Consider the following 27,841-nt stretch of genomic DNA (forward strand, 5'->3'; position numbering starts at 1 on the left):
TCTTCCTTATCCACAGGGAAGTGAGAAATGGATGAAAACATGGAACAGCTGGAAAGGATAAAAATATCAGGAGATGCAACAAAGCAAAACAATCCCCCAGATGAATAGGTTTCCCTTTGATCAAACAAACAAAAAAATTGAAATGTGTCTGTTTTAAACAGAACAGAAAACGAGAATGTGCAATAGACAGCTATAATGGATGAGGAGTGAGATGAAAGGTCTGAGATGAATCTCGATTGGTATGAAGTGCTCCAGTTTTTTTTCTAATCTTGTACAACTCCCTCACAGCTAGGTAATTACTTAGCTCCCGAGTCTATGCCATTAAGATTGCATAATGAAAGCTGGGCTGCTGTTGAAAAAATTAGCAATAAGTAAAGATTGCTATTTTATTATTGGTAGTTATTTTGGTAGTAATGCCAATTTTTGTTGGAAATATACCATTGACCAGAGAACATCAACAATAATAACCTGTCTTGGTGAAAAAGCTCATGATCTAGCCAGTAGTTATTAAATCATATATACAAGCTTAACTATACGTATAGCTGCTGTATTCCCAGCTTCTTTTTTAAAAGCCCCTGCTTAAATATTGTTCCCTTGTTGTCTGCACATGTCCTGACCTCTAAACCAGGCAGCATAAATAGAGGGCACTGGGCACAAATAGCCCTTGTGTTCATCTAAATCATAAAAATAAGATAGCACTACAACCACCACAATCATATATAAAAAAGAACAAGTAAATGCTATTAATCCCTCTACAAGGCAAGAAAATGATCTCAGGAATCTTTCTAGGATATTTTCCTAAAGGATCACATTTTTATTTGTTTACTGCAGCCCCTGTTAATTGATAAATTTTGCATTTGTGTCCCCAGCCATTTCCAGGCAGGCATGTTTCAGTAGTCATCTCCCCCAAACAAGCCACCTCCCCAGTTTCATGCCTCCTCTCTCTCAAGAGCTAGTTACAGGTCCAGCATTCTCATTTAGTCCCATTTCTGTACCGACACGCAGAGAAGGTGATGCAGCATACTTGAAGTTTATTTACAAACTACAAGTGAGTACATGTGTTAAATTTAGCTGGTTGCACCCAGCAGAGAGGGGCCTTCCAAAAATGATCTTCCAGAACAACAAACCAAACTGCATTAGCTCGGTTCCATGAGCAAAGGAGATATAGATTGTTACCCTGATTGAATCAATTACCAGTGCTGTAGCTGGCAGAATCCCCCAAATTAACACTAAAAAAGGGCAGGGAAGCAGAAGATGACTATATTTTAAGTCAATATCCTACACAAAGAAGGAAAAACCTGAAAACTGCTGGAACCTTGATCTAAATGGAAACTGCATGAATCAGCTTAGTTCACCTGGCCAGTTACTAGCTCAGGGAAACACCAAAACTAGACAAAGCAAAAAGGGAAAAAACACAAGGCCAAAGCAGAGTGCCATGACCAGAAGCTATATTGCTGTTCCATTTCTCTGTCTCTAAACTTAACAACTAATTTCCTAATTTCTGCATTTTAGCAGAAGTTTAATTTTACCGGAAAACTTGTCTAGAGCTAAGGGAGATTTCATGAATGTTGGCAGACCCCCAGCACTCATCCCCTGAGCAGTGCTAATGCTAGAAGAGGACTTTTCCTGGTTGCAGTGCAAAGCATTCAGACACCAGGCTGGGAATCCTCCCCCTTTTCCTCATTCCCAGAGGCTGACACTCCAGGTTTAAGGCTGTTTTAGAAATGCTGGCATATGAACGGTGGCACTGGTTCAGAGTGAGAATCCATTTAAGCCCAGTGTTTTGTCTCCTACAATAGCCATTTGCAGATTCCTTGGGAAGAGTGAGAACTGAGCAAATTCATACTCATGAAGTTCATGGAGCACTGTCTTCCATGGGAGGGACCCACGCTGGAGCAGGGGAAGAGTGTGATGAGTCCTCCCCCTGAGAAGGAAGGAGCGGCAGAGACAACATGTGATGAACTGACCCCAACCCCCATTCCCTATCCCCCTGTGCTGCTGGCAGGGAGAAGGGAGAGAAAATCGGGAGTGAAGTTGAGCCCAGGAAGAAGGGAGAGGTGGGGGAAGATGTTTTAAGATTTGGTTTTATTTCTCCTTATCCTACCTTGATTTGATTGGTAATAAATTAAATTAATTTTCCCCAAGTCAAGTCTGTTTTGCCCATGATGGTAATTGGTGAGTGATCTCTCCCTGTCCTTATCTCAACCCACGAGCCTTTCATTGTATTTTCTCTCCCCTGTCCAGCTGAGGGGGGCAGTGATAGAGTGGCTTTGGGGGGCACCTGGCGTCCAGCCAGGGTCAACCCACCACAACTGGCCATCACAGCATCTTATTCTGTTGTTAAAGATGACAGGACAGAGGAATCCCTTGCGGTAATGTTAAAGTTTCCAGTATATCCATGACAAAATGAGAAGTACCACAAACCCCCAAAGTAATTTCCTTAAAAAGGAAAGCAAGCAGAGGAGAAATAGCACAAGAACTGGCTGATATCCAGGCAGACAGAAACATTATTACCACAAAATCTTTTCCATCCGTCCTCCCATATGAATGACACAAAGTATGACGGGCTAGTACACGCATCAGGTTCAGTGGCACTTGGCGGATACAGTTATTGAAAAGAGAAAGCATAATGGCATCTGGCTATTTATTATTCAGGTCATTCCAGTGCAGATTTGTCATCTGCTTTAAAAGTATTTCAGGTGCTTGACAAGATGCAGAATGCAACACAAACAAGTCAGGAATTTTCTAGTCTGCAAAATTTTATTAAGCAACAGCTGGACAACTCTTACAACTCCAAATCATCAAGGAAAAATAGGGCAATCAGTCCATCTCTCAATCATGTAGACAGTAAAGAATTTGGACAAACCACATTTTTTACAGGGAAACCAACAATGCTTTCTAGGCACCTCCTGCAAAATCTATTACACAAGATACATAAAGGAGAGGCAGATCAGGGTAGTTTTTAAGTACAATGGAAACCAGGTATACCGTGGTATACTGAGGAGAAAAAAAAAAAAAAAAAGAAAACTTGAGATTCCAAAAAATATATGTAAAAAATAGTATAGGTATGTAAAAGTACACATACTGTGTACCAAATTTTCAAAAGCCTTAAGAAAAACATGCTGGGCTTGCTAGCTTCAGAATGCATGCACCTGCATGACTATATGCTCATTAAATTAAAAAAAAAAAGAAAAAAAGAAAAAAAAACCCAAATCATGTTCAAAGTTATAGTACCAAAATAATGCATTTATAAACAAATGCAACTCCCCTTCTTTTTCAGGAAACACTACAGTGCCTTTTCAATCAAATGCATCCCCATGCTATTCCACAACACCATATATTTTATCTACAATAAACAACGAGATCTTGAACAAACATACCCTTCCCCAAACGCACAACACAGAAAAAGAAAAGGAAGCAGCGAATGCAGAAATAGTGAAACAAAAGGCAATCAAAGGCAAAACATGTATCAAGCAAAAAAAAGAAACAAAGGGAAAATTAGGAAAGTTCCGAACAAATAGCTTGAAACAACATAGGCAGGAATTACACACCGAGCACTATTCCAATGAAATACCTGAAACTCAGGTGTCTGCACACTGTTAAAAAATGTTTCTCTTTTATCATTACTTTAATCTTAATCCATGTCTTAAACCACCTACTTGGCCAGTAAGATAAACATTCCGCAAATAGACAACATTTGTCAGGATTCAGAATTGCTGAATCAGATTATATTTTTAAATTTGTAATAATGTAAACTGGAGGGCAAGGATTAAGAAAAAGCTGGCAGGCTTTAACATCATACCATCTAATTTTTTCACTGAACACTCCGGATAGGTAAGTATTCAGTATTTTCATTTATTTAAGTCTCACAAAATCATGTTGTTTTGATCCTGCAGACAGCTCTGGGTCAGCAAATCTGTGCACTTGCATAGTGCTCCACAACAATCAATTTGCCTTGAAGCACAAATTCCTCATTATAGATCCATTTGCAAAATCAAAAGTTGAAGGGTGAAGTTTTTAATTTTCTTGGCAAGAATTGCTTCACTGAATCCTATTTCATTCTTTTATTTGGTTAATTGCTTTTGTCTTAAAAATCTAATTTTCTAGATGCAGTAACAGAATCAAACTACCCAAAGAAATTATCTCCTGATATATCTTCAGAGATACCAGGCAACACACAAAGCTGAGTCTTTTAATCTTAAAACTTCTCTGCAGGATTTTTTTTAGAAGAAAATTAAATAAATACAAAGATAAAATAATTCACATAGTCCATTGTTCACAAGTAGTAATTAATCTTATTCCTTCGAGAATGTTGCATGTAAATTCCAATCCTGCAAAGAGAACCTGTGGCACCTACCTGCAACTATTCCTGAGGGCAGCAGGACTCTAAATAGGTATTTGCTGATGGAGGATTGTGCTTGCCTTGAAGGTGAAGGGACTTGAAAATGAAAAAATTCATCTACCAGAAGTTTTCCATTTTTGTCAGCGGTATGGTAACACTTGCTCTCTTATACTGGGAAAACCATTATGCCAATCTCTAGATAACATAAACAGCTTGCTCACCTGTGATGGAATCCTAGAAATGGGAATCAAAGGCAAAAATCCGAATGACTACTTTGTGGCCAGGATTTTACTTCTAGCATTCTTCAAGGGAGTTATACAGAACTGTTGATATAGTTGTTGGCTAATGCTTTATAATTTTCTTAAGTGGATATATGGGCCATATACGTAATTCTTTATAATCACACAGTAATGGGAAAGTACATTTTGGGTTGGATTCTACTCTCTTACGTATCTTGGTGTAACCATGTGGTGAGGCTAGAAGTTGGCCCTCTGTCAGCATGTCACACAAGTGACTCATCTGCTACTAATCTCCAAGTCACATTTACTGGTTTGGAGTGGTTTGGGCTCTGCAGAAATGTGTAATTTCCAAACTGTTGCTCTGGGAAACACATTCTTTAAAGCTAGTGAAAACTTACTTTGTCTTCTCTCTCCTTTCTCTCAATCAAATCAGTTTTTGCACATGCCGCTCTCTTCGTATGAGGATTTAAACTGTTTCTGACAGGTAACAGGGCACCCAGATAACATAGGATCACACACATCAGGCTGCAAAAAGCAAATGCACAGAAATTGTCTGAAGCAACAATCAGGCAAGCTCCAAAATCTGCTTGGAATTTCTGAGAGGACACTAAAAAGACACAACAAAGAAAGCCTGGACCTACAGAAAGTCTAGGCTCAAGGTTCAGCAAAGTCAGAAATCTTTGTAGACCTTCATGCATCTTCACAAAAACAATGGAACAAAACTGGAGAGAGAAATGAGAAACTGTTTTACTTGTGGTTGCATCACAGAAAGTTTATCTAACTGAGATGAACCTGTGTGCAGATTCACCAATATTCAGGCAGCCCGTGGCACGTGTTACTGCTACCTCTGGAACTGAGTGCAAAATTATTAATGTGAAAATTCCTTTTTTCCCCTCTTTCACCCCCCTCCTTCTCATAGTTTCTTAGGGTGTTGCAGAAACATGATATTGCAGAAACATGATATTCTTCCTGTTTCAAGCTAAAATTTGCCCCTCCATACATGGTGCACTTCACATCAGACTTTTAAGTATCAATTTTTAGACTCTGTTAGGAGCTATATTTCGAGGACATCAGCCATATTTTTTCAAAGGAATCAGGTTTTCTGTTGCAGTCCTTTGCAGCTCCAGTGGAGCAGATTCTGACTTCAGATGGCCACCATGGCCACTGGCTGGCATCAGGGCTTTCTCTGCCCAAAGCTGTTGCAGCCAAACCCCACGGCAGCTTCACACTGCTCTTGGAGCAGACCTAGAAGGAGGAGTGGAGGAACGCCTGCTCCACCAGGTCTCCGATGGAGCCTCCTGAAGAGGCAAAGCTGCTGCAGGCAGTGTCAGGGCTCAGCTCCATCAGCTCTGTGCAATGATAGCTCAGATATCAGAAGCACTATGGCTGTGTTGGAACCAGCTGAACCCAGCTGAAGAAGGAGTGTTATTAGTCTGAGCAGAGGAAAACGCATCTACTGCTATGCTATTTCTTGTGCCTCAGCTACCTTATTCGAAGCCAGTTTGCTTGTATCTCTGCATAGCACTGAATTATGCCATTGCCAAACCCTACTAAACTATGCAATGAACTTCTTACAAACTGAGCCTATATCGTTATATCCTCTTTTATCACATAACCTACCTTATTTTACATCTCAAGAAAAAGCACTGTACTAAGAAGAGGGAAAGCAAATCAAGCCTTGTATTTTTAAAACCACTCCCAACTGAAATATACAGTTAGAAACAAAGGCGGAAAACAGTGGAGAAGGACAGATTTCTGCAGGTCCCAAAGAAGTCATCTACACTCTGTAGTCTACACGGTCCTCCACAGCAAACTCACTGTGTTCAGCTGCCAAAAAAATATTTTTGCCTGCCTGCATTATGAAATTTTGCATACTATCCAGCAAAAACAGGTCTTCCTATATGCATTTTTAACTTCTCGCAGCAAAACATACTGCTAGCAAACAATTACTTACAAAGATGCTCTTTAAATATAAATAAGAAAGTGTATATAACTCACTGATACATACTAATAAAATAATCCCTAAATCACTTATTACATTACGGAAGATAAATAATTTGTCTTTTGGACATCAACAGGAAATCTGCATTAAATTATCTTTAAAAAACCACTCTAAACTCCCTAAAAAAAAAAAAGAAAACCCAACAAAAAAACCCAACAAAAAAACATAAAACCCCTAGACTGTCACAATTATTGCACAACTAAAAAAAATCTTTGGAAAAAAACATACTTAACTACTGGAAATTACTCTATGTATAAAAGAATGAGATATTTCTGAACACTTTGCTACATTCTTCCTAGAAGAACTTAGCTATCTACAGAAAACCTGGGTTTTACTAACAGAATATAAAATGTAACATCTATCTTTTGGTTGAACGCAATAGTGATCTTCAGGATTTAAGTGATTATTGGGGGCGGGGAGGGAGCTTTTAAATTAGTTTCCTATATTGTATCTCAATGAAAAATAAACCAACTGTCACTTTCACTTGTTCTTTGCATAATTTAGGATCCAGTCGCACACTCAGACATTTAGATAATTCCCATTCCTTTCACTAAAATTCTATATATTTGAGAGTATTTTCTCTCTCTAATACTGGGTATTCTCTACACGATTAAAATCCTCAATTAAAGGGACTCTGTTACATTATTTTCAAAAAGATAAAAGATTACCTTATCCTATAGGATTTTCTGACATGTAAATGGGAAGGATGGTGGAAATTACATTTATTTTCCCAATTTTTTATAATTACTCCTTGTGCTTTGCTGGGGCAGAAACCAGGTCTCTTTCTATGCCAAAGCTCTTTGTAAGTGCCATCAGAAGAACACAATCATGACCTAGGCCAATGAAACCAAATTACTAACTCTGCTACTTGTTGTATTGGGTTTCATTTCTTGGTTCTCCATTAGCATAAAACTGTTGATAACTGGAAAAATTTGGCAACGAACCAAGTGAAGAGGAATACTATTCCCTGGAAGGTTAAAGAAACTGCATGCAGAAGTCCTTCTATTTAGATTAGATTTTGTTCAGAAAAAACATTAACAACGTTTCCATGTACTAACAATTTTGGCTTAAAACTACAACTGATGTTTCTTCCAGCTGAAGATTTCTAAAATGTGACTGAGTGGCCCTTCCCTCAGCAAGCAAGCCATGCTATGTTTCTTCTCTTAGGGTGTTCAGTGTGTGCCTGTTATACTCTAATTAGGGTATGACTGCTTAGCACAGACGTTAAGGCAGGTGAGGACTCTTATCAGCCAACTTTCCTCCTTGTGCATTGGAATCAGTGAACTGAGAATTCAACCTACTGTTTGTACAGCGTGTAACTCAATATAGACAAAGGGCTTAATAGTGCTTCCTCCACGAAAATCCAAGGGAAACAATTCCACTGATTTAAAGGGACCAGAACCAAATCCATTTCGTTTCCTCTGTTCCACACTCATTATACATACAGGCATTCAAACTGCTGAATAAATCATGCACGTGAGGAAGAATACAAATGGGCCCAGACAACTGATGGAAACAAAATGAGTTCATTAAAGCAAACAACAATCTGCTAGATGCCAAGGGGAATGTTGTGCCTGACCACTCCCACACACAAGCAGAAGCTGCTGAGCTTTGGGATAATACAGGCATGGTACCATCTACTTCCCCCCTCCTTCCGTGCTACCTCTGCTTCCTCCCTCCAAGGAAACCATCTTGCAGGTGGTTTTTCCTGGACTTACCCTGCGGGACATTACCTGTGGATGCTCTGCCTTGTCATCTCCCTTGGCAACTCTCTGAAACTCCTCTCTGACTGGCATTACTCCCTCCGTGCTGTACAGCTCTAGAAGCCTCAGCAGAACAGAAGTTACAAGCTCACTGCATGTTGGTAACTTCTACTACAGCAGGGATATGTTCCTCTAGAATCAAATGCAACACACATCTGCCCTACCATTAGGATTTAAGAAAAGCAAAGAGAGAAAACCGCACCTATTCATCTTAAGTTATACCAAGTTTTTCAAGTAAGAAGTTAAAGTGTGGATGAAAGACAAAAGACAAAGCAGCCATCAACACCTCAACCAACGTATCTTTCTCAGTGTGCCTTTCACTTCAAAAGAGTAGTTTCTGAAGGATATCTGCAGTTATGTTTTGTAATCTAATGTCCAAATCATTACATGAATAGTTTCAGGTTTTGTGTATTACTGGGGAAACTACTTCCATACAAAAACATATTCCGTAGCAAAATGCAGGCAAGGAGGAAAGAGAGAAAGCAAATAAATATGTGCACAACACATGGACAACACAGAAACTCTTCTGTGCTAGCAACCCTTCTGAAATGCTCAACAGGTCTGCATGTCCACCAGAAGGAACTGCAGAGAGTCACGCTATGGTTATTAAGCCTTCCTCTGTAACATTCCATGTAAACTTTGGCTTCCTGATCTTAGCTGGAGCATTATATTCTCAAACCACAGTCACAAAGACTACCCGAGTAGCTAGGCCATAAAAGGGATGATTCTGTCCAATTTTTCCTTCCTCTTTCAACTCATTTGTTCTCCAGCCAGCCAATGATGTTGTTTCCTGTAATGAAATTGCTTTTCTGATGAAATTGCTTCTTGTAATGACTTGCTACACTTCTGTCTCCTTCCTAATTCAAGCACTGATACACTGTTGTAGAACTTGATTTATACTGATTGCTAAGAAGACTGAATACACTGGGCCTTCTCATTCACTTGAAAGACTGTTTATAAAGTGTAAACACATTTAAATGAGGAGCATGTACAGGCATGGCCTTAGAGGTACATCTGGTCACACTGTACCTCTCTCTCCCAACTACAGGCCAAATCGGAGAATACTGCTGATCAATATGAGCAAAGAAGCAACGCTCATGATTATTTCCTCCCCTATTTTCTGTCACCTGCTGAAAGATGTTTATCCCCAATAACAAAAGAAGCAACGCTCGTAGTTATTTCCTCCTCTATCTTCTGTCACCTACTGAAAGATGTTTATCCCCAATAACAGCACACAAAACAAGCAGACATCAACTTCTTCAGTACACTGGGTATTTAAACCAGCCATTGGTAACAATTGTTTCTCTTCTGAATAATACATCATTATTTATAAATTAAACATTGACCTACATAAGCCTCCTTGGAACTTGTAGTGCTCAGTTATTATCAGAGATCAGAGAAGAAACACGTGTCTTCAAGTATTATAGCTTCTTTTTTTTCTTTTTTTGCTGCTATCACTGATGTAGTAGTAGTAGAGGAGTAGTAGTAGGAGTAGGAGTAGTAGTACAAACTGGACCAGAAAAAAAAGTTATGTTCCCTGTTTTAAAAAGAACAGCATGATATAAGGCAGTCTATCAAAAAGAGCAGTCTTTTTTAATCCCCCTATGAGCTTACATCAGCTACTGTAGCAAACACGGCAGAACCACCACAACAAGCCAAAAGCCACACTTCTCCACGTAACACTGAATGGCTTTCAACCCTTCGCTCTTTCTGAGACCCAGCACAATGCTTAAAAAGAAAAAAAACACCTGAAAACAAACAAACGAATAAACAAACAAAACAGAAAACAGCCCCCCACCCTCCATCCCATGACTGATTAGAGTTAATGCCCTTCTGTTGGGCACCAAGAGACTTTTCCAGTTTTACTGCCTTCTTCACTCCCAGGCACCTCTGCACACCTAAAGCAGGCTGCCCTGACATTTTCCGGTTTGGACTTCATGAGAAGGTTAACATTTTCCTCTCTCCAGTCTCTGCTTGTTCATTTGAGGCGTTGAGTCACATTAGCCAGAGCAACAGCAAAGGCTTGCACTGCAGAAAATGGATACTGAAAGTCCAAAATGTAAGCATTGCCATCAATCCTTCCAAACTGCATCACCTGGGAAGCAGGGGAAGAGGAGGAGGGAAGCAAAGAGAGAACAAGGTCAAAAAAAGTGAACCACAGAAAAGGAACCGGAGAAGAATAAAAGCAAAATGTTTTTGCTCCTTTGTATGAACACCTTACCTCCTGAGCTAATATGAATGGGGCTATTCACAGAATGGGGTATGATGCCAAGAAGAGTAAGAGCACTGTGCTATTGGTCTGTATAGAGTATTTGACTGCAATATTTGACTCTATAGACTAAATGGAGCTTTAAAACATGCTAGACTGTATACAGCATTGGTGTAAGTAGGTTGTCACCAAGTACTTCAGCAGATGTTGGTTACACCAGCATCATGCTTCCTGCAGGAAAATACCATTCTCTCCCTTGGAGAGATCCTATCATCAGCCCACCAGGAAAACAGATTTTGTTTTCAAAGAAAGGAGCTTTCAGGGAAGGGGAATAACCAATCTCCTGACTCCAGCACTTCATAGCCGTTAAGCTGTATGTTCTTGGCAATTATGTTTTCCTTTGCATAAACTTCACTAGCACATAATTACACCAAGAATGAATTAGCAAAGGGGCAGTGGGAGCTGTTTGAAATGTAAAGCAAGGCTAGTCAGGTTGGCTGTTCTTCTTCTGCAGGGAATATCTGAAGTTTGGCCTATTATTACTGCTTTTTCATTCACTTCACCAGAAGCCCAGATTGTATTTGCTCTACAGTGAAGATCCTTGAGCTAGAATGGAGGCTGTCTGTGCAAGCCATGTCAGGCTTTGTTTCCCCAAGAACAAAACCTGTGGCTGGGTCATTTTGCACAGCTGCCCGCCCATGGGCATGTATCCACAGCCATTTAACTGAAGAAGAAAAGGGTATAAATGGCTCTGATCACTGCCTTTTTAATGAGCTCCTGTTACAGACAAACAAAACCAGGAGACTACCACTGGTCATGCATGTTGGATATTTAAGACATCGAACTCCCAAGTTAAATCAGAGGGAGTTGAGAGCCTTGATGCCTTTAATAAATCAAAAGTGACTTACAGAGATGGGACAGCTGGACAAGGAAATAAATATGTGTCTCCTGAGTCTCAGTCCAGTGTCCTGCTGATTAGTACCGCTTAATAGCCTGCGTTTGGTGTAGTAACATCCCACTCGGGCCAAGGTGAGAGAGCCTAAAATTAATGTTTTGATGTTTTGAACTATCTATAGATTCATCTACCCACAGGCGGTTCAGAAGCAGCCCAGGAGCACTTTGTTCTGGGGAGGGTCAGTGCCTCCCTTTTCTAGCATTAAGAACCAGCCCCAGAGGCCTGGTAACCCACAAGGGGAAATTTCACCATGGAGGGAACCTAACTGCCCGTCCGTTGTCTCTGCCTTAGCTATCTGCTGACTGGCTAACCTTTGTGAGCGTCGCAAGAAGGGAACAGTGTTCACTCAGCTAGCTGCTATCCACAACCACCGACGGCAAATGCAGCTACCGTTGGGGAGATCTGTTGTGTTTATTACAAAACCCACCTACCTTCAGCAGCGAGAGCCAGTGAGACTAAAGGAGGCCCTTATTCCCATGTCCGACTGCAGTAAGACCAAACATATTTTGTACATTTACTTTACAACTAAACTTCACCCTCCATTCCGAATTTAGACCTTTGATTGCTGGTTTTTATCAACCATGTGGCAAAGGCTTTTTTCACAAAGCAGCTAACATGAGTGCAAGGCAGTCGGCCACGTGAGAGGCAGAGCTTATTTCTGGCATGGCTTTCCCACACCCCGGCCCACGTGTGCCACCCCCTCCTACCTGTCGTCCTTCCAGCTCAATCTGGAAGTTTTTTGCCGACTCCTGGGTCACCCGCCCTCCGAAGTCCAGCTGGTAGACTTGTGTTGCCTCGTTCCACAGTGGCTGCTTGTTGGCCATCACGTACACAAAGCCCTGGCTCCCCAGCCTCCCATCCTCCTTCTCACTGGCCTTCCGGCACTTGAATTCGTCCAGCTCACTGGCTGTCCTCAAACTCCTTTTGGTTTTCCAACCCTTTTTGCTGCCCTGGCTCTGGTTCATCAGTTCATCCCCGCTGATAAAAAGCTCTGGCTCGCTCTCCGAACTGTCCTGAAACTCATTGGTCTTGTTTAGCTTCTTAGACTTCAGCTGGTCTTTCTGGCTCTTGACCTTCTTCTTCTCCCTCCCTAGTCGAGGGCTGGATATTAGCGAATTGAAGTCGGTCAGCGTCCTTGCCTCCTTTTTGACCTTGCCCTCGGTGATAGCCTGCACATTTCCTTCCTCAGCTCGACTGTCCAGGCGCTTCCGGCTCTTCTTGCCAAATTTGTCCGTCCTTTGAGGGATGGGGCTTTCCGTCAAGGAGAGCACCTCCTGGAAGGTGTCTGCCGTCTCCACCATTACTTCTGTGCCCACGTGGCCCTGCAGCTCTGCTGGTGGGGGAGACATCACTGGCTTCTCCACCACAAGGAGAGGCTTGGGGGGCAAGGTGCCCTGGGAGTTCTGTACGGGTGGACAGGCGCTGTAGGAGCTCCATGGGTGCAAGGCGATCGGTGGCAGCTGTAAACTAGAGCAGGCGCTACTTCCTGGGTACATGGGTGGCAAAGGGCAATAGGAGAGGTTGGATGGATAACCTGGCTGAAGCACAACTGTGGGCTCCTGCTGTGCAAACTGCGTTGGGGCCAGAGCTTCTTTGGGGGAGCAGGGGGGCTGCATTCCCTGAAGGGGAGGGGCACTGTAGCTTCCTGGGTAAGGTACTCCGACCCCGTAACTCGTCTGGAAAGTGGCAGTAGGACTGGTTGGTGACTTGGGGGAAACAAACGGCACTCGAGACATATCCAGATGTTGAGCTTGACCGATGATGAGAGGAGTAGGTTTTAGAGGGTTGGGCACTGAGCTCTGAGATGTCCTTTCCTGAGGAACCCATATCTCTTCACTCACCATAGGGTCCCACTGGTACGGCGGTGGCCGTTTTACACCAAGGGCAGCCTCCGTCAAGGACACGGGTACGTGACGTATTGTTTTCTCCACTGGGCAGTGCTGAGAAAGGGCCTCATCCTCTGTGAAGGCAGAGTTGATGTAATCCGCTCGGTCACGGGAATTGTCAGGTGGGCTCAGCAAGCTGTAGGAGGACTGGGAGGCCAGAGGCGAAGTACTGACAGAGTGAGCGATGACAGAGCTGTGCTGGGAGGTGCTCCCTGTGCTCAGATCAGGTCTCATGCCACCAATACTGGAAGTGCTGCTACTAGCATTGGCACTAGTGATGTTGCCCACACCACCAGTGCTCGTGTTGCTGCCGCCGCCGCCACCGCTGCTGCATTGGCTGCAGGTGTACAAGGCGGTGGGTACTCTCTGCTGGTACTGCGCCGTCACAACATTGCTCTTGGCTTTTGGGGGAAGTTGCAAGGTGGCTCTCTGACCCTCCACCAGCTGAGCCATTTTCAGGGCTGCCTCTCGGCTGTTCCTCCGCAGAGTCGCATGAATGATACTGCTGTCCAGCCTCTGCGCGATGCTTCTGCCCTGGGACAGCTGGCTGGCGATGTCAGGGTAGGGCGGCGGGTCCCCGGTTGGGATGGAGTACCGGGGGACGGTGAGCCGGTTTAGGGTGGCACTGGCACACGGCTGCTGCATCTTCTTCTCGGCGGCGGTGATGCGCAAGGTGGCAGAGCTGCCGGGCCCCGGCAGGGTGTAGGTGCTCTGGGCGCAGAGCATCCTGGTGCGAGGCCGGCACACCTCCTCCACGTTCCCGCTGCTGTCGAACGTTGTTATCCGCTCGTACCCCAGGGGCGTCTGGTAGTGCCCCGCGGGGTAGAGGGAGAACTCCCCCTTTTTCAGGCAGAGGTCGAGGGGCGGCTGCGGGGGGACGGGTGGGGGCGGCAGGGTGGCGGTCGGAGTGGCGGGGATGGTGCCGGGGTAGGGCGGCGGGGGGTTCATCTTGTTCAGCTGCAGCTCCTGGGCGGCCCCGAAGACGACGGCGTCCCCTTCCAGAAGCTGCGGTGCCGGCCGTGGGGCCTTGGCCTTGGCCGGGGGCTCGTGCTCACGGTCGCCGTGGTCCCGCAGGTCGGCCAGGGCGATGGCGGGGGGCGCGGGGGGCGGCGGGGCCAGGGCAGGGGGCGCAGGGGCAGCGCGGCCCAGCTCCCCCCCGGCCAGCGCCCCCGCCCCAGGAAAGCGGCCTGGCTGCCCCGGGAAAGGCCCCGCCCCCTCACTCCCCGCTTCCGCTGGTGGATTGGCCAGCACATCCAGCTGCACGTTCTGATTGGCCAGCAGTGACTGGACCAGGCCGATGCTCTGCGTGGGTGACATGGCCTGGGCCGAGCTGTGGATGGGGGCGATGGGGATGTTGACGGTGCACGGCGGGCTGCTGGCGGGGGCACCGGGGGCGCCGGGCACTGCAACGAACAACACAGTGCGTCACCCGCCATCCCGGCCTCCTCTGCCCCGGGGCCCCTCGCACGCGACGGCGGCCGAGAGGCCTGTGCTGTGGGGCTGCCCCAACCCCGAGCCTGGAGGGGCGAGGGGCCGCGAGCCTTTGCTGACTGCAGCGGTTAGGCAAGCGGTTGGGTAACAGGCACTGAAATAGGGAATTTTCCTGAAGCAGTGTTGCACATATTTTGGGGTTTTCTTCAGCACCTAGGGAAGACCTGCAGGTTGCTAAAAAACATTTAACAGGAAAACTTCATGGCAGCGTTGACATAAAATTCGGAAACTGGGGGGAAATTGTTTTTTAAAGCTAGTTGGAAGAAAAAACCACTGCATGTGTTTTGTAATTTGTCATTCCACTTTCCCCTTGACTTTTAAAATACCTGCTATCTTTATGCACTTGCTTAAGCGCTCTGCTGCATTTGGATGGACTGCTATCAGATCTTAAAATCAATGGTTGAGACCTTAGCTTGAACAAGTCAGCTAGCCTGTCTCCACTGATTCCCGTTGTAACAGCTGGTAGTCAACTTTAAAGTAACTTCTTGGGAGTGATGCTTCGGACGTAAAGTTCAGAGCTCACTTTCAGCCTACGCTATGATTGACATGGACTTTCACAGAGCAAGGAGTTTACCTGATGGGTCTGAATTACCATTCGCTTATCAGCCAATTTTAACCACTGCTACTCAAATCAATAAAAGTTTTGCTGAATCAGGACTCAATAGTTTTCAGGGAGGTTTTTTGATAATAAATACATCAACAAACAACAGAAAGGAAAATCCACTCACAGACCTGTGGCTGCTGCCACCTCTTCTTTGCCCCTAGATCTAGGGCCACTAACGTGGCTTCCTGGCTTCCTCTAGAGCTGCTGCCATCTGATGGTGAGGCACAAAAAAGTCCCCGCTGGCCCAGGCTGACTCCCTCTAGAGCCAGTCAGGTATCACTGTGCCATGCTAGACCCAGCTTCAGGAGGAAGATGAAACGATGCTCCTCGAGCCTGCCCTGATCTGACAGCAGTTATGAGTTTTGACTAGGATGTTTGTTGTCATCAAGAAAAGAAAAAAGAAGTGGAGGAAAATAAAAAGAAAGTCAAAGATGTGCACTGAAGGCACTGTATAGTATCTAGTATAATGTCCCTAGAGTCAATGACCTTAGGAAAGCTGGAGAATACAGACAACAGTTGGGAAAAAGGAAGTATTATTATCTCTTGAGTATCGTGGGTGACAAAGTAATCAGTAATGCAAGAAGAAGGAAGATGAAATATGAAGAGAGGAATATGATGGAATGAAATACAGACAAAACTTATAAAAGTTCTTGAAAGAAGATTTGTACGGAAAATATGTGAGGAAATAGATGGGAAGCCAAAAAGATTCAAGAAGTGGGTACTGTAGTCAGGGCAACTTCAGCGTCAATGTTTGGACAGGCTGCAATCAGAAATGTGAGAAGAAGCAAATGTATATATGAAAAGTTTCCCACACATGGTGGTGGTGAACAAGTGACAGTAAGGCAAGAAGCAATTCTGATTATTTTAAGCAGAAGCATGGAGCTTGCTCAATTGCTTGCAATTCCTTTTGCAAAAAGTGGTGAGAGTGATTCCAACAGGAACTACCACTGAAAAAGCTGGAGCATGGCAGGGAAACGAGGACACTGGAACCAAGTACAGGTGCAGAAGTCAAGATAAGAAGGAACAAAATATAATAACGAGGGGGAACAGTAAATACTATATTAAAACCCCCAAGAATCTTGCAGATTCTTTATTAGTTTTCCTGTATAAAACTCATAGAAAATAACAAGCAAGTTGCATCAGCAGCTTTATAGGAGGAAAAGAGACTAGTGTTAATATCCAGGATCCTGGAGTCACATCCAGAATCATTTAAGTGTGCCAGATTCTGTGGAGACCTCTGATTTGCAAGACCAGATCAAGCAAGAGATCCATTAGTCAGGACTCCTCCAGCCACTGCCCAGTTCCTAATTAATTTCTAATTAAAATTCTAGTCATCTACCTATGCCCTATAATTACATTTTTGATAGCATTAGGCTTTTATCAGCACCAGTCATGAATATGGTAGGTATACAGACACGTCTGCGGCTATGCTGGCAAATTTTTATGGTAGTTCTATTCGTTCCTTTAGAAGACTGACAGCTAAACTTAACTGACCCTAAGGCCGTGTGGTTCTGTGGCTGGCTGGCAGGCCGTGCTTTCAGGCTGAACCCTGCAGGTTCGCAATTTATCTGCCAAAGCTTGAGGTTTAATTGTTAGCTTGGCTTGAGAAACTCAGAATGTTGCTGTCATGGGTATTAAGTGCCTTATCAAAGAAAATCTCATTCTTCTCAGTGTTGCTTAATATCCCAAAGAGCTTAAATCCAATGGTTTTTTCAGTTCTCCAATGGTTTTTAATTGATTTGTTTGCATAATTTGCAAGTTAAATCAATTCACTGTCCATTTGCCTTGCCAAATCTTTACTGACTACATTAAAAAACACCTGTCCCAGGAGTACCTCACTATTAACACTCCACTGCCCATGAGCAGCTTTCTACTATTTTTTTTTAATCTATCATGTAATCATTATTTACACTGCAATATTTTTTCCCATTAGTACATGGCACTTTTTTCCTTTAAATGCAGGCTTTAAAAAAGGATATCCCCAAAAATGTTTTTGAAGATTTAAGTAGCCTCCATTTGCTAAGGCAGAAATGAATTTTCAAAAGAAAGTAGAAAGAAAAAAGTGGAGAAGAAGAGGGAGGCTGTTATGGAGGACAGGGTAGTATGATTCTTTTACTAGCCTTCTCAAAGAGCTGTAACAAAACTCTCTAACAATCTTCCCTACATTTATGTAGTGTTCACCAACCTGCGATTCAGCTCTTTTAAAGGAGATTGATATTGCAAATCTAATTCTAAAAGGAATTGATATTGCAGATCTAATCCAATTTTCAAGAAAGGATGCAAGGACTTTATATTAACTTTTTTTTTCTATTTAATTTTTGTATTACTTTCTGTCAGCTTGGACCACGTTTCATAATAGAAAATGTTGAGTGCTTCCTATGCATAATATATATACGATCATCAATGTCTCTATTATTTTCTTCAGATCCTACAGATGAATATCATGTAGACGTAAATTAGGCAAGCCAAGCCCCAAATCGTGAAAGAACGGGCTTCATTTTAAGCACACAAGTATTTCCTTAGAAGTCCAGAGGACTACTCTGATGCTTGGGTCAGACACAAGCTTTGGTGCTTTCAGCAGTCAAAACCTTGGTCTGAAATAATGGGAGTATTTCCATTTATTTCAACAGACTCTAGCACAAGCCTTTAATTGCTTTGCAGTGCTCACACTCCTTCCTCCTTAACGAGTAATGGCATTACGGCCACTCCTGTAGTTCCAGAAACCTTTGACCTGGCAACAGGAATCCCTCACTGATGTGAAAATTTTGAAAATGTATTAATTTATCTTCTTGTCTATTATTTGTTAATTTTATTGGCAAGATGATTTTCTTTTTTTTTTTTTTTTGATTGGAGGAGGTCCTGAGTACTTCCAGTCCTTTTACCTGCCTTTTACATTCACATCACCTGCATCCAAGCCTTCCCTGCACTGCTTGAATGTTCTACCTTACATCTCAATGAAATGAGAAATTCTTCCTGATCCCCCTTGTTTATAGACTACTTTACTATTTTAGCCTCTCTGTAACACTTGGTATTGATAAAAATCCAATGGGCATTTATCACTTCTCAAAGGGTGGCTGAGCTTTATAGGAACCTACCCTCCAACCAAAGCTCCCATCAGCAGGCTGTGCTTTGCTGCCATCAGGTCACAAGAATGACCCTTTTGGGCTTCCAACACATTACGATTCTGTCCTACAAAGATGCAGAATGCAAGGCATCAGTCTACAGAGAATTCTTAGCGAACTAAATAGAAGATGATTAATTTTCCAATGAACTGGAAACTTAGCAGCTCTATACAGATTATATTTTCCACATATTTTAGAAAACAATGTCCGTAATACATATTAGCCTTATTCTAATTCCGTTCTACAGGACCCCATCAGACTAAGGGATTTTGATTTGCGTGTTTACCAGAGGGGGCTAGTGACACAAGTCATCTGTCCTCCATCTAGCTTAACTCATAACACGGCAGACCTCCAGCTCCTCCTTACCTGGTAAATCATCTTCATCTTCACTGAAAACATTTGGATTAAAGACAGGCAGGTTAATGTAGTCCATTGAAATCTTCCGCACTTCTGGGAGATATATTGTCATCTGTCTGGGCTGCAGATGCAGCAAACTGGTTTTATATATTACTGGAGAAAAAGTATAACAAGAAATAAAAAAATTAAATCTATTACACAAAGAGCATCTACAGCTAAGAAAGAATCAATTTAAAGCAGACAGAAGGGCTATGACTATTTTTATTTAATGTATTAATGAACAAATGCATGTATGGGCCATTCTTAGCCAAATCACTATGCAACACTTTGCATAAAGAGGATAAAAGAGATTGTTACTTTCAGCTATTTCTCTCTAAATAGAAGCAGCATCTCTGTAGTTAAATAATCTGCAGAAATAATGAATTACTTAATCTTGTATTCACACCTATTTTTACAGAAGGAAAATAATTTTTCCATTCTACTTTTGGAACTCTTCACCACAGGTTGCTACTGACTTATGTGATTTTAGGGGAAAACTGGAAAGCTCTCAGGAAGGAAATCTGTTGAGGGTTACTACATACAAAGAAACCCCTCCTGGCTCAGGAAGTCCCTGGGACCCAAACCATTGGAGACTGGTAGAACATTTGAAGGAATTATCACTATACACTTACTCTACACTTATATCCTCCCTGCCTATCCATCACTGACAATGATGGAATGAGAATGACCCCTGGTCTGACCCGGTAGGGTAATTCTTACACTATCTTTTGACAATCATTGCAAATACAGAAGTCAGAAAATTGTAAATTACTTGAAAAAAAAGTGGCTGGAACAAACCCAAGGGTTTCCATAACACTTTATTAAATAGAAGGTGCCACTGCCCTATAGTAGTAACACCAGTTGTCCCCAGGGTGACAACATCCTGGAAGGACAATGTTTGCCTGGAGGCTGGGCCAGAGAAGGTCCTCTCCCCGGTAGCTGGGCCTCCATCTCTTGTCTGATAGTAGTCAATATAGCCACAAAAGATACCTATTTAACCAATTCTGCTTCCAGGGCATCATTATGTAGTCCTGATCTAACTATATAATGCAACACAGGAAAAAATTAAGTTTTCCAAAGAGCTCGTAAAACTCCTATACTTGTGTTAATATTTCAATTCAGAGCACAGTTCTGCTAGGTGGTAACCTGTTCTTTACTTAGCCTTCTTCCTTCCAAGAGGACTATCTAGGGAGAAATGGCGTACACAGAAGAAGGTCAAGAGATTAGACAATGGCTACTTTTAATGAAGGCTACCAATTTACTGATGCTCCAGGAAGAGAACCATATAAGGCCATGCACTGACTTGAAGAATCTTGAGCATGATGCTATAAGAGCTTTTTTAACGTTACTTTGGTATAATTAGTAGCTAAATGACTATAAAAATCTGACTTTTAAAAATATTTCTATTACAGTAACTTAAACCCTATAATTTTTATAGCCTTGCGAAAATTTTCTTCATTTGCTTGGGTTTTGTTCAAATAAACTGTAAAAATAAAGGTCTGGGCTTGACTGTTAATTAATCTTTTTATTACAACTGAGACTTTTAACATTTTACTGATCATCTCGTTATTGTATTTATAGATTTTAATCTCTTTTAGTTACAGAGAATTTTGTGAAATCTAGTTCCTACTGTCCACAGAAAATAAGTGCTTTGTTAAAGAAGCCTTGTGATCACTTAAAAAGAATCACATGGCATAAGTTTGTTGTTTGTTAGAAAGAGTGTGACATGCAAAAAATCAATAGAGTTTACTTTTACCTGCACCAAGGTTAGTTGGTAGGAAAGCAGCCAAACCCACAATTTTAAATTTGGTTCCCCAGATATTAGATGTGACCTGAGCTAGGTAGTTGTGCTGCAAAGCAAAAACAAGATCATTTTCACCTAATAAAATCTGTATCAAGCTCTAATAAAAAACTGCAAAGCAATCAAGCTATTGCAAATGATAATACAATTTCAGCTTCTCTTATTTTATTGAAACAGCCTAATATGCCTATGTAGCAACTGTTTTACCCAGTCATTAAGATGTCTCTTTTTGATACCTGAACACCATCAGAAATGACGTATACAACAGCCACATAGGCTGATTAAAGCTGTTGAAGAACTGAATGACATGACGGCTGCTTAGTGAGAATAGGTCTGTTTTCAGATACTTGCTTCTGCACACCAAAAGCACGGCTATTCTGTATTTCAGAAAGTAATACACCATGCCTTTTGGTTCTATGCTTATGAATCACTTTATAGAAAAATAAATAAGACAGAAATCAATTACTCATTAACGGCAAACATATTTTTCCTGGAGCTTCCAAAACAGCTTCCCAAACCACTGCTTCCATGGTGATCAAATTATGGGTCTGAAAGACCAAGAGATTTTCTCAAAGGCCAAGAGTTATGCTGTCAGCATCAGGAGCAGGATCTAAGCCTCTGGTCTCCTGCCCTATTCAAAGGACTTTTGGTCCTATCTACCACTGCTGTGTAACTGATCTAGAATGTTTCAATATAAAGAAAAAAGTGAATCGACAGAGCAGAAGAAAACTGCTGAAACGAAACAAAACAAAACGAGTGCAGGCTGGTAGTAATAAATATGTAACCCAGACAGTTCTACAGCCTGCTAAGTTTCATTAATCCACAGGACATGAACGCCACAAAGAGCACAAAGTGCTAATTCCTTGCCTTCCTTCCAATTAAGGCTGTTCCATGTTAATTATGAAACAGAGAACATGTGGCCCTCTGAAGCAAACAGTTCCTTATCTCTGCAATCCCTAGCAAAGCAGAGAACTATGGTGGCATTAAGACAGCTCTGAGAAACTGATGAAGCATTTTCACACACACTTTCAAAGAGCCAACAACACCACCTAGAATAAAACCTCTCGCATGGATTCACACTGACAGAAGTTAGTGGTGCCAGGATTTATCAAACAATACCTGATATTCCATTGACATTTTTGAACATTAATACTGAACTGGAACATGCAATTCTAGTTGTTCCATCTAGTTACTGTAATTAAATGAAAATTTTTTATTGGTGATCACAACCTGCTGCATCTGAAGGAGATGCATTTGGATTCAGGTCTGGTAACAAGGTGCACAATACCTGAGTAATATCCTCTAAAGGAAACTCTCTTCGGGTTAGGCTTGGTGAACCAATAGAAGGTTTCCTTATTGGTAACCTTGGTGATCTTGATATCTCCTGTGCAGATCGTGACATCTTTGGAGATTTGCGAGCTTCTATATTGATTCTGCATATAAAGCAATAATTAGAATCATCAACGGGCATGCAAAAATGTACAACATTCATGTCTTTGAACATAAAGATGTAATGAAGACAACTGGAATAGTGTCCTCTAAATGACTAATGAAGACTGTAGAGTCTACAGGATGGAGAGTTACAGGTCAAATTTAAAGATATATAAGGGCTGATGCACTTGCAGTAACTCAGACCGGATGCTTTCTGATTCATTTAACAAAGCTTACAGCAGCTCTCCCAGATACAATATATCCTCCACTAATCCATAAAAAGGTGTAGGGCTGAGCTATTTCAGCTATGCAGACTTTGAGCAAAGCCTCAAGAAATGGAAACATGACACCTCAGCTGGCAGATCTCCATGTTAGTACAGCAAACCAAGGCTCCACAAACTTTGACAGTGTTCTTACTCTAAGCTAAAAGTTATACCTACCTCCCACTATACAAAGGGGGTCATGAATAAGAGATCAAGCACCTAAAAAAGCTCACTGGTAGAAAAAAATAATGAACAAGAGTTACATTTCAAAAGTACGGTCTTAGAAAACCAAGGACGCAGGACAGTTGTTTTTCCCGCGCCATTTCAGTTTTAGGCTCAGGAACTGATGGTTCTTTTGTCAAGTACTACTAAACTAAAACTTCGGTATTTCACACATTATGTTCACAGATAAAGGGATGCATTTTCTTTGCCTCATACTAGGACAAGCTCATAATATAAGGTCTTTGGAAAAGTGTAAGCTGCAGCTAGAAGGCATCAGGGCCTCAATCCCATAACATGAAGCTGGCAGATAGATGTCAGTGCCTATGAGAAGCATGACAGACATCAGTGAGGCTCTGTGCAGGTGGAGGGTTCTGTCTATATACATAATGAATATAACAAAGAGCTCGCAGGAAAGCAACCAGACAAATAATAAGCTTATTTTACATATCGTTACAGAAGCTTGTCAACCCAGTGTGTAGAAGGATCTCTTTGTTGAGGCTCCCTTGCAAGGTCACCACAGCAGCAGTGCCACCTGTGCCAGGATCTATGCCATCTATGCATGGACTTACAAATTTGAACATATCCCTGAGGAAACAAAGGCTTTAACTAGACCAGGGACCCTAAGCACAGAGGAGGTAAAACCACGGATTGTCTGAAGGACAAAATATATCCTATGGTGGCAAGAGTTTACATGTGACAGAGGCAGTGGTTGGAGAGTTTATAAAATCTTTCTTTGAGAGTGCTTGGGGAGAAGTGGTGCCCTATTGCTTCCCATTACCTTTTGCCCCAGAACCTTCCCCAAAGTCCACCTCAACACCAATCTCTGAGATCACCCCAGAACTGCACACTGTAGAGGACCCCACTCCTCCAGAAGACTTCTCGGGCCAGAGGAGTTTGCTTTTAATTTTATGAGGTGTCAAGACAGTGTTAAGAAAGGAAAAGGAAAAGGAAAAGGAGAAGGAGAAGGAGAAGGAGAAGGAAAAGGAAAAGGAAAAAAGAAAACCTGGGGAAAAAGAAGAAGAAATAACCAAGAAATGATTACCTGGGGAGTTTGGGTGATTTGCTAGCTCGACTGATTTTGGGAGACTTCTTTGCTGCCCAGTCATCACTCAGTTCGATATCACTGGAGTCCGAGCAGTTGCAGCTGTCAATCACAGTGGAAATCAAGCTGTTTCCATAGATTTCATCTATCAAGACAGGCCCCAGAAAATGTAAGTGCTGCTTCAGAAAACTGATATCAATTACAACTATCAGTCATCAGAAGCATAAATCCGATCCACAGGCAGCAGTTGAGATAAAACTATGCAGAGAAAATTAACCGTTCTTCATCCTGCCTAGTATAAACTCCAAATTTCCACTGGTTCAAACTCAAGTGAACATGATTCAGAGGGGTGAATAGCATTCAATCAACTTCAAAATTGAGACTAAAGAATATTTTCTGCTAATGAGCAAGCTATGCCCCACTATTCAAAATACAAGAAGTTCCCTTTTGTAAAACAGAAGACAGCATGATATAAATTCAGAGGCTTGAGCCTAGGTCAAGCTACAGATTTTTTTCACATCAGAAAAAAAATACCAGATGCCACATTCCATGTTGCATATATAGATTTTCTTTAACTCTTGAGGATGTAATATCTAAAGTATTTCTAAACCATTTTTTATAGAGAGCAACAATTAAATTCTACCTGCTTTTCCATCTGTTTTAGGATCCATAATGACAAACTCTGGCCGCAACTTGCTGATACGACGTCCTTTCAGGATAGGCACCAGTCCCCCAAGGTATTCCAGGTACAGAGTATAACATGGACCACCAACTTCTGGGTCATCTTCTGTGCGCTTCATCGTGCAGTGAAGCCGTTCATTACCAGCTGTTGGGTAGCTGACAAAATCTCTCATATTGTTTGGGTCTGGGATAGGAGGCTTAATTAAATGAAGGAAGGAAAGAGAAAGTTTCCTATAGGTTATTGTTTTGGGTTTTTTTTCTGTGGTGACCTAATCCCAACACAACTAACTGAATTTGAACCCAAGTCTAACTTGGCAGGTCAAGATTAGTACAGGTTACTGTGTGAGTTATGCAGGACTCACATGCAAGACAGAGTGGCTGTGTATTATTTAGTTAGGTCAAAAGCAGCTGTACGGAGAAAACTAAAACTAGTTACACCAAAAAGGAAGGTTGGACCTGAGATTAGAGCACTGAATTAGACAATAAACCCGTCTTCAAGTCCCGGCTCTATCACAAACTTCTCTTTTAACTTGGGTAACGTGGTCAAGTATAAGTCTTGAGAGTATCTGGTCTCCTGCTGGCCCTCCAAGTGAACTTGGCCTCAGGTTCCCGTTCCTGGTTAGTATTGGTACATACTATCTCACTATGCTACAGTGCTGTGAGTTCTGGAAGAAGCTTGTATTTCTTCTATCACTTCCAAGCACATGACCCATCTTTGCTGAGGGCCTATTTGCATGCAGTGTGAAGATATACGAGCACAAAGCTCAGGGTGGGTTACTTTGCCCTGCTTGCCAGCACGCTGTATTAATCCATTAAAAGCTCAGTCCTAGAGCAGTTGGACTGCTTTTGTCTAGGACGATATAGCCTGTATGACACAAATGCTACTAATGTGTATAAGTCAACACAGTTTCTTTCAAAATGAAAGTACAAGAAAAAAAAGTAGGGGGTAAAAAGGAGCCTCCTTAACCTGGCGAGATGGATATGGGCCGAGGAGTGATCTACAATGCAGTCCTCAAGCTGGAGGGGGAAGAGGAATGTATGCAGGGAAGAGGGTGCCTTGCCAGGCACTGCAGGCATGGCTGACAATGGAGGTGGGAGTATGTGGCTGGGGGAGAGCCAGAGTGAAGTATAAAGCAGTGTTGAAGAGGCTCCAGAAACACCCATGAAAGAGCAGCAGCACATGGCTTCTGGGAACCCTGCTTCAGCCTCTCAGCTATGCAGCCCCGCAGCCGCTCCCCACCCCGGCATCCCCTCAAGGAGGTGACAGAAGTGTTGTCGGCAATGGTGTGCCCCTGTACTTCCTCTGCCCCTCTGATCCCCGTCACAGCTCCCAGCCTTGCTACAGCCAACTGCTGCCTTCAACCCACCCCACCCCACCCCTAACGTCCAAGCAACCATCACTGATGCTCTAGAGAGCTGCAGAGCTGGCTCTGGGACAACATGGAAAGCATCCTGGGGAGAAGTAGGCATGCTAGAAAGAACTGAGAACCACTGGTCTGTTAAATGCCCTGCATCTTTGGAGATCGAGGAGTTATGGTTACAGCAAGGCATTTATTTTTCTCTGGCAAATGAAATGTTTCACAGTCACACAAATTGCCCTGATCAGCAGTACCCAAATGGAACTGCGCTGAATCATTATTTTACAGGCATAATTTGTTCTCATTTAAGCTGGGCCAACTCCACTGATTTCAAATTATTTATTCTAGCTCTGCATTGTTTTAACAAGGACCTGAAACTGGCTCAAGAGAATGCTGTAACATACACAAAAAATATGTAACACAAAAATATATGTTTGCATCTAGGGCATTTACCAGCTAATGCTCTGGTTTATAGGCTGTGATAAGGAGTTTGGGAATCCTGAGATGTGACTGAGGACAACGCCATGAAACAAAGGGGCTGAGCAGATGGCTCTGCTAGTGCTACAGGAAACGGCATAATATCTGGTTTATTTTTCCATAGCACTGTTGGAGCAGTAAGGTTAGCAAAACTCACTGTCAGTAGAAATATTTGGGCAGCCACAGGTCTTAAGTATAACTTTCCTGGTGATACAAGGACTCATGTAACAAGTAGGGAGGCAACAGTTTTACCACTGTGAATCTCTCCTATAACCGTGACACAGTATTACCATCAGCATGAGCTTCTTCAGAAGTCTTTGTGAGTCACCAGCATATTTTACTCTTGGGATGTCCTTGGAATGGCCATCCCCATAGACTAATGCAGATCAGCATGCGTGAGCCTTCTTTTCAGATTTTAATAGGCACCAAATGGATCAGTGGGCTCTTGAAGAGGACAGGAATGACCGTTAATCAAGCTTTTAAAATTATAATTATGATAATTATAATATCTTATGATTTATCCATTGTCACTTAGGAGCACCATGGGGGAGAAGTCAAGCAACCCTTTCCTCTGCCTCACACACACACGTTTCTTTCCTTTTACCTTGATTGTTGGTATAAAGGCTGTGGTGAGGTACGAGCAGAGCCGAGGGGGCAGGGTCAGTTTGCTGATATCCTTGTCATCCCGCAGACAGCTAGCGATGGTCTGCTGGCACAGCAGCTGCAGACTGGAGACCCTGTGCTCGACTCTGACAACGTATAATGCAGGTCCGGAAGCCATCAGCAGGCGCGAATCCCTGTGACCCCAACAGATTGAGATGATGGGACGCTGCATGGAGAGGAAAAGGATACAACTTTAAAAGAGCCTGTACTTTCTCCAAGATGGTTGCACAGCAAGTGATCACATGAATTTAGCACTGATCATGTTACCCTAAATCTTCCAGAAACTTAAAAGTGCATACTACTGCCCACAAAAAGGGAGCAGAATGTGAACATCTGAAATTATCAATAAGAGCAGTTGATGTTTATACAGTGCTTTTTACTCACAAGGCTTAAAGCTCTTCACACAAGGAATTGTCTACCAAATTCATTACCTGGATAGGATACGTGACTCTGAAGTCACACAGTGTTAAAAAGCAGGATCTTCTGATGCCCTATCTAGATGATTTTTTCAGTCATCTAATCAATCCTTATCCACTGGTAATGGCTCACATTTTACAACTGAGAAGTTAAATTATATGCCCAGAGACACTTAGTAAACTAGTGGACAAAACCCAGTCGGCTTTGCTGTCTTGCACTGAGTCTTCTGTTGCACAGTGTCTCTTTTGAACTACTCGCAGAGGAAGTGAACTGCGAAAGAGCACCAGGAACAAAACAGAGAATGGCCTTTTGTCTTCTGCTTGTCTACACTCTGAAATGTCTAAATTCATGACAGTAAAACCAGAAAGAGTCAGAGGCGACTGGTACTAAGTGTCAGAATGTGGAGCAGAATAACAATAAACAACTCAAACGCTGCTTTGGACATTATTCCCTGCTGCATGAATGTTAAGAGTTCAT

General features: G+C 42.6%; 1 protein-coding gene across 4 annotated transcripts in view; it reads right to left on the reverse strand.

The window, feature by feature from the left end:
* Positions 1 to 2,741: 2,741 nt before the first annotated feature.
* Positions 2,742 to 27,841, reverse strand: part of TULP4 (TUB like protein 4) — a 163,388-nt gene continuing 138,288 nt past the window's right edge. For all 4 annotated transcript variants that reach the window (XM_052784610.1, XM_052784608.1, XM_052784609.1 and 1 more), the window contains exons 8-15: positions 26,889 to 27,113; positions 24,412 to 24,646; positions 23,769 to 23,913; positions 22,099 to 22,243; positions 20,766 to 20,859; positions 18,980 to 19,123; positions 12,218 to 14,799; positions 2,742 to 10,441 (exon numbers count right to left, since the gene is read on the reverse strand). In XM_052784610.1, coding sequence (XP_052640570.1) covers positions 10,325 to 10,441; positions 12,218 to 14,799; positions 18,980 to 19,123; positions 20,766 to 20,859; positions 22,099 to 22,243; positions 23,769 to 23,913; positions 24,412 to 24,646; positions 26,889 to 27,113 — 3,687 coding nt within the window. In that variant the 3' untranslated portion in view covers positions 2,742 to 10,324. The remainder of the gene's footprint in view (positions 10,442 to 12,217; positions 14,800 to 18,979; positions 19,124 to 20,765; positions 20,860 to 22,098; positions 22,244 to 23,768; positions 23,914 to 24,411; positions 24,647 to 26,888; positions 27,114 to 27,841) is intronic.

This window comes from Harpia harpyja, chromosome 4, assembly GCF_026419915.1.
Source record: "Harpia harpyja isolate bHarHar1 chromosome 4, bHarHar1 primary haplotype, whole genome shotgun sequence".
Lineage (NCBI taxonomy): Eukaryota > Metazoa > Chordata > Aves > Accipitriformes > Accipitridae > Harpia > Harpia harpyja.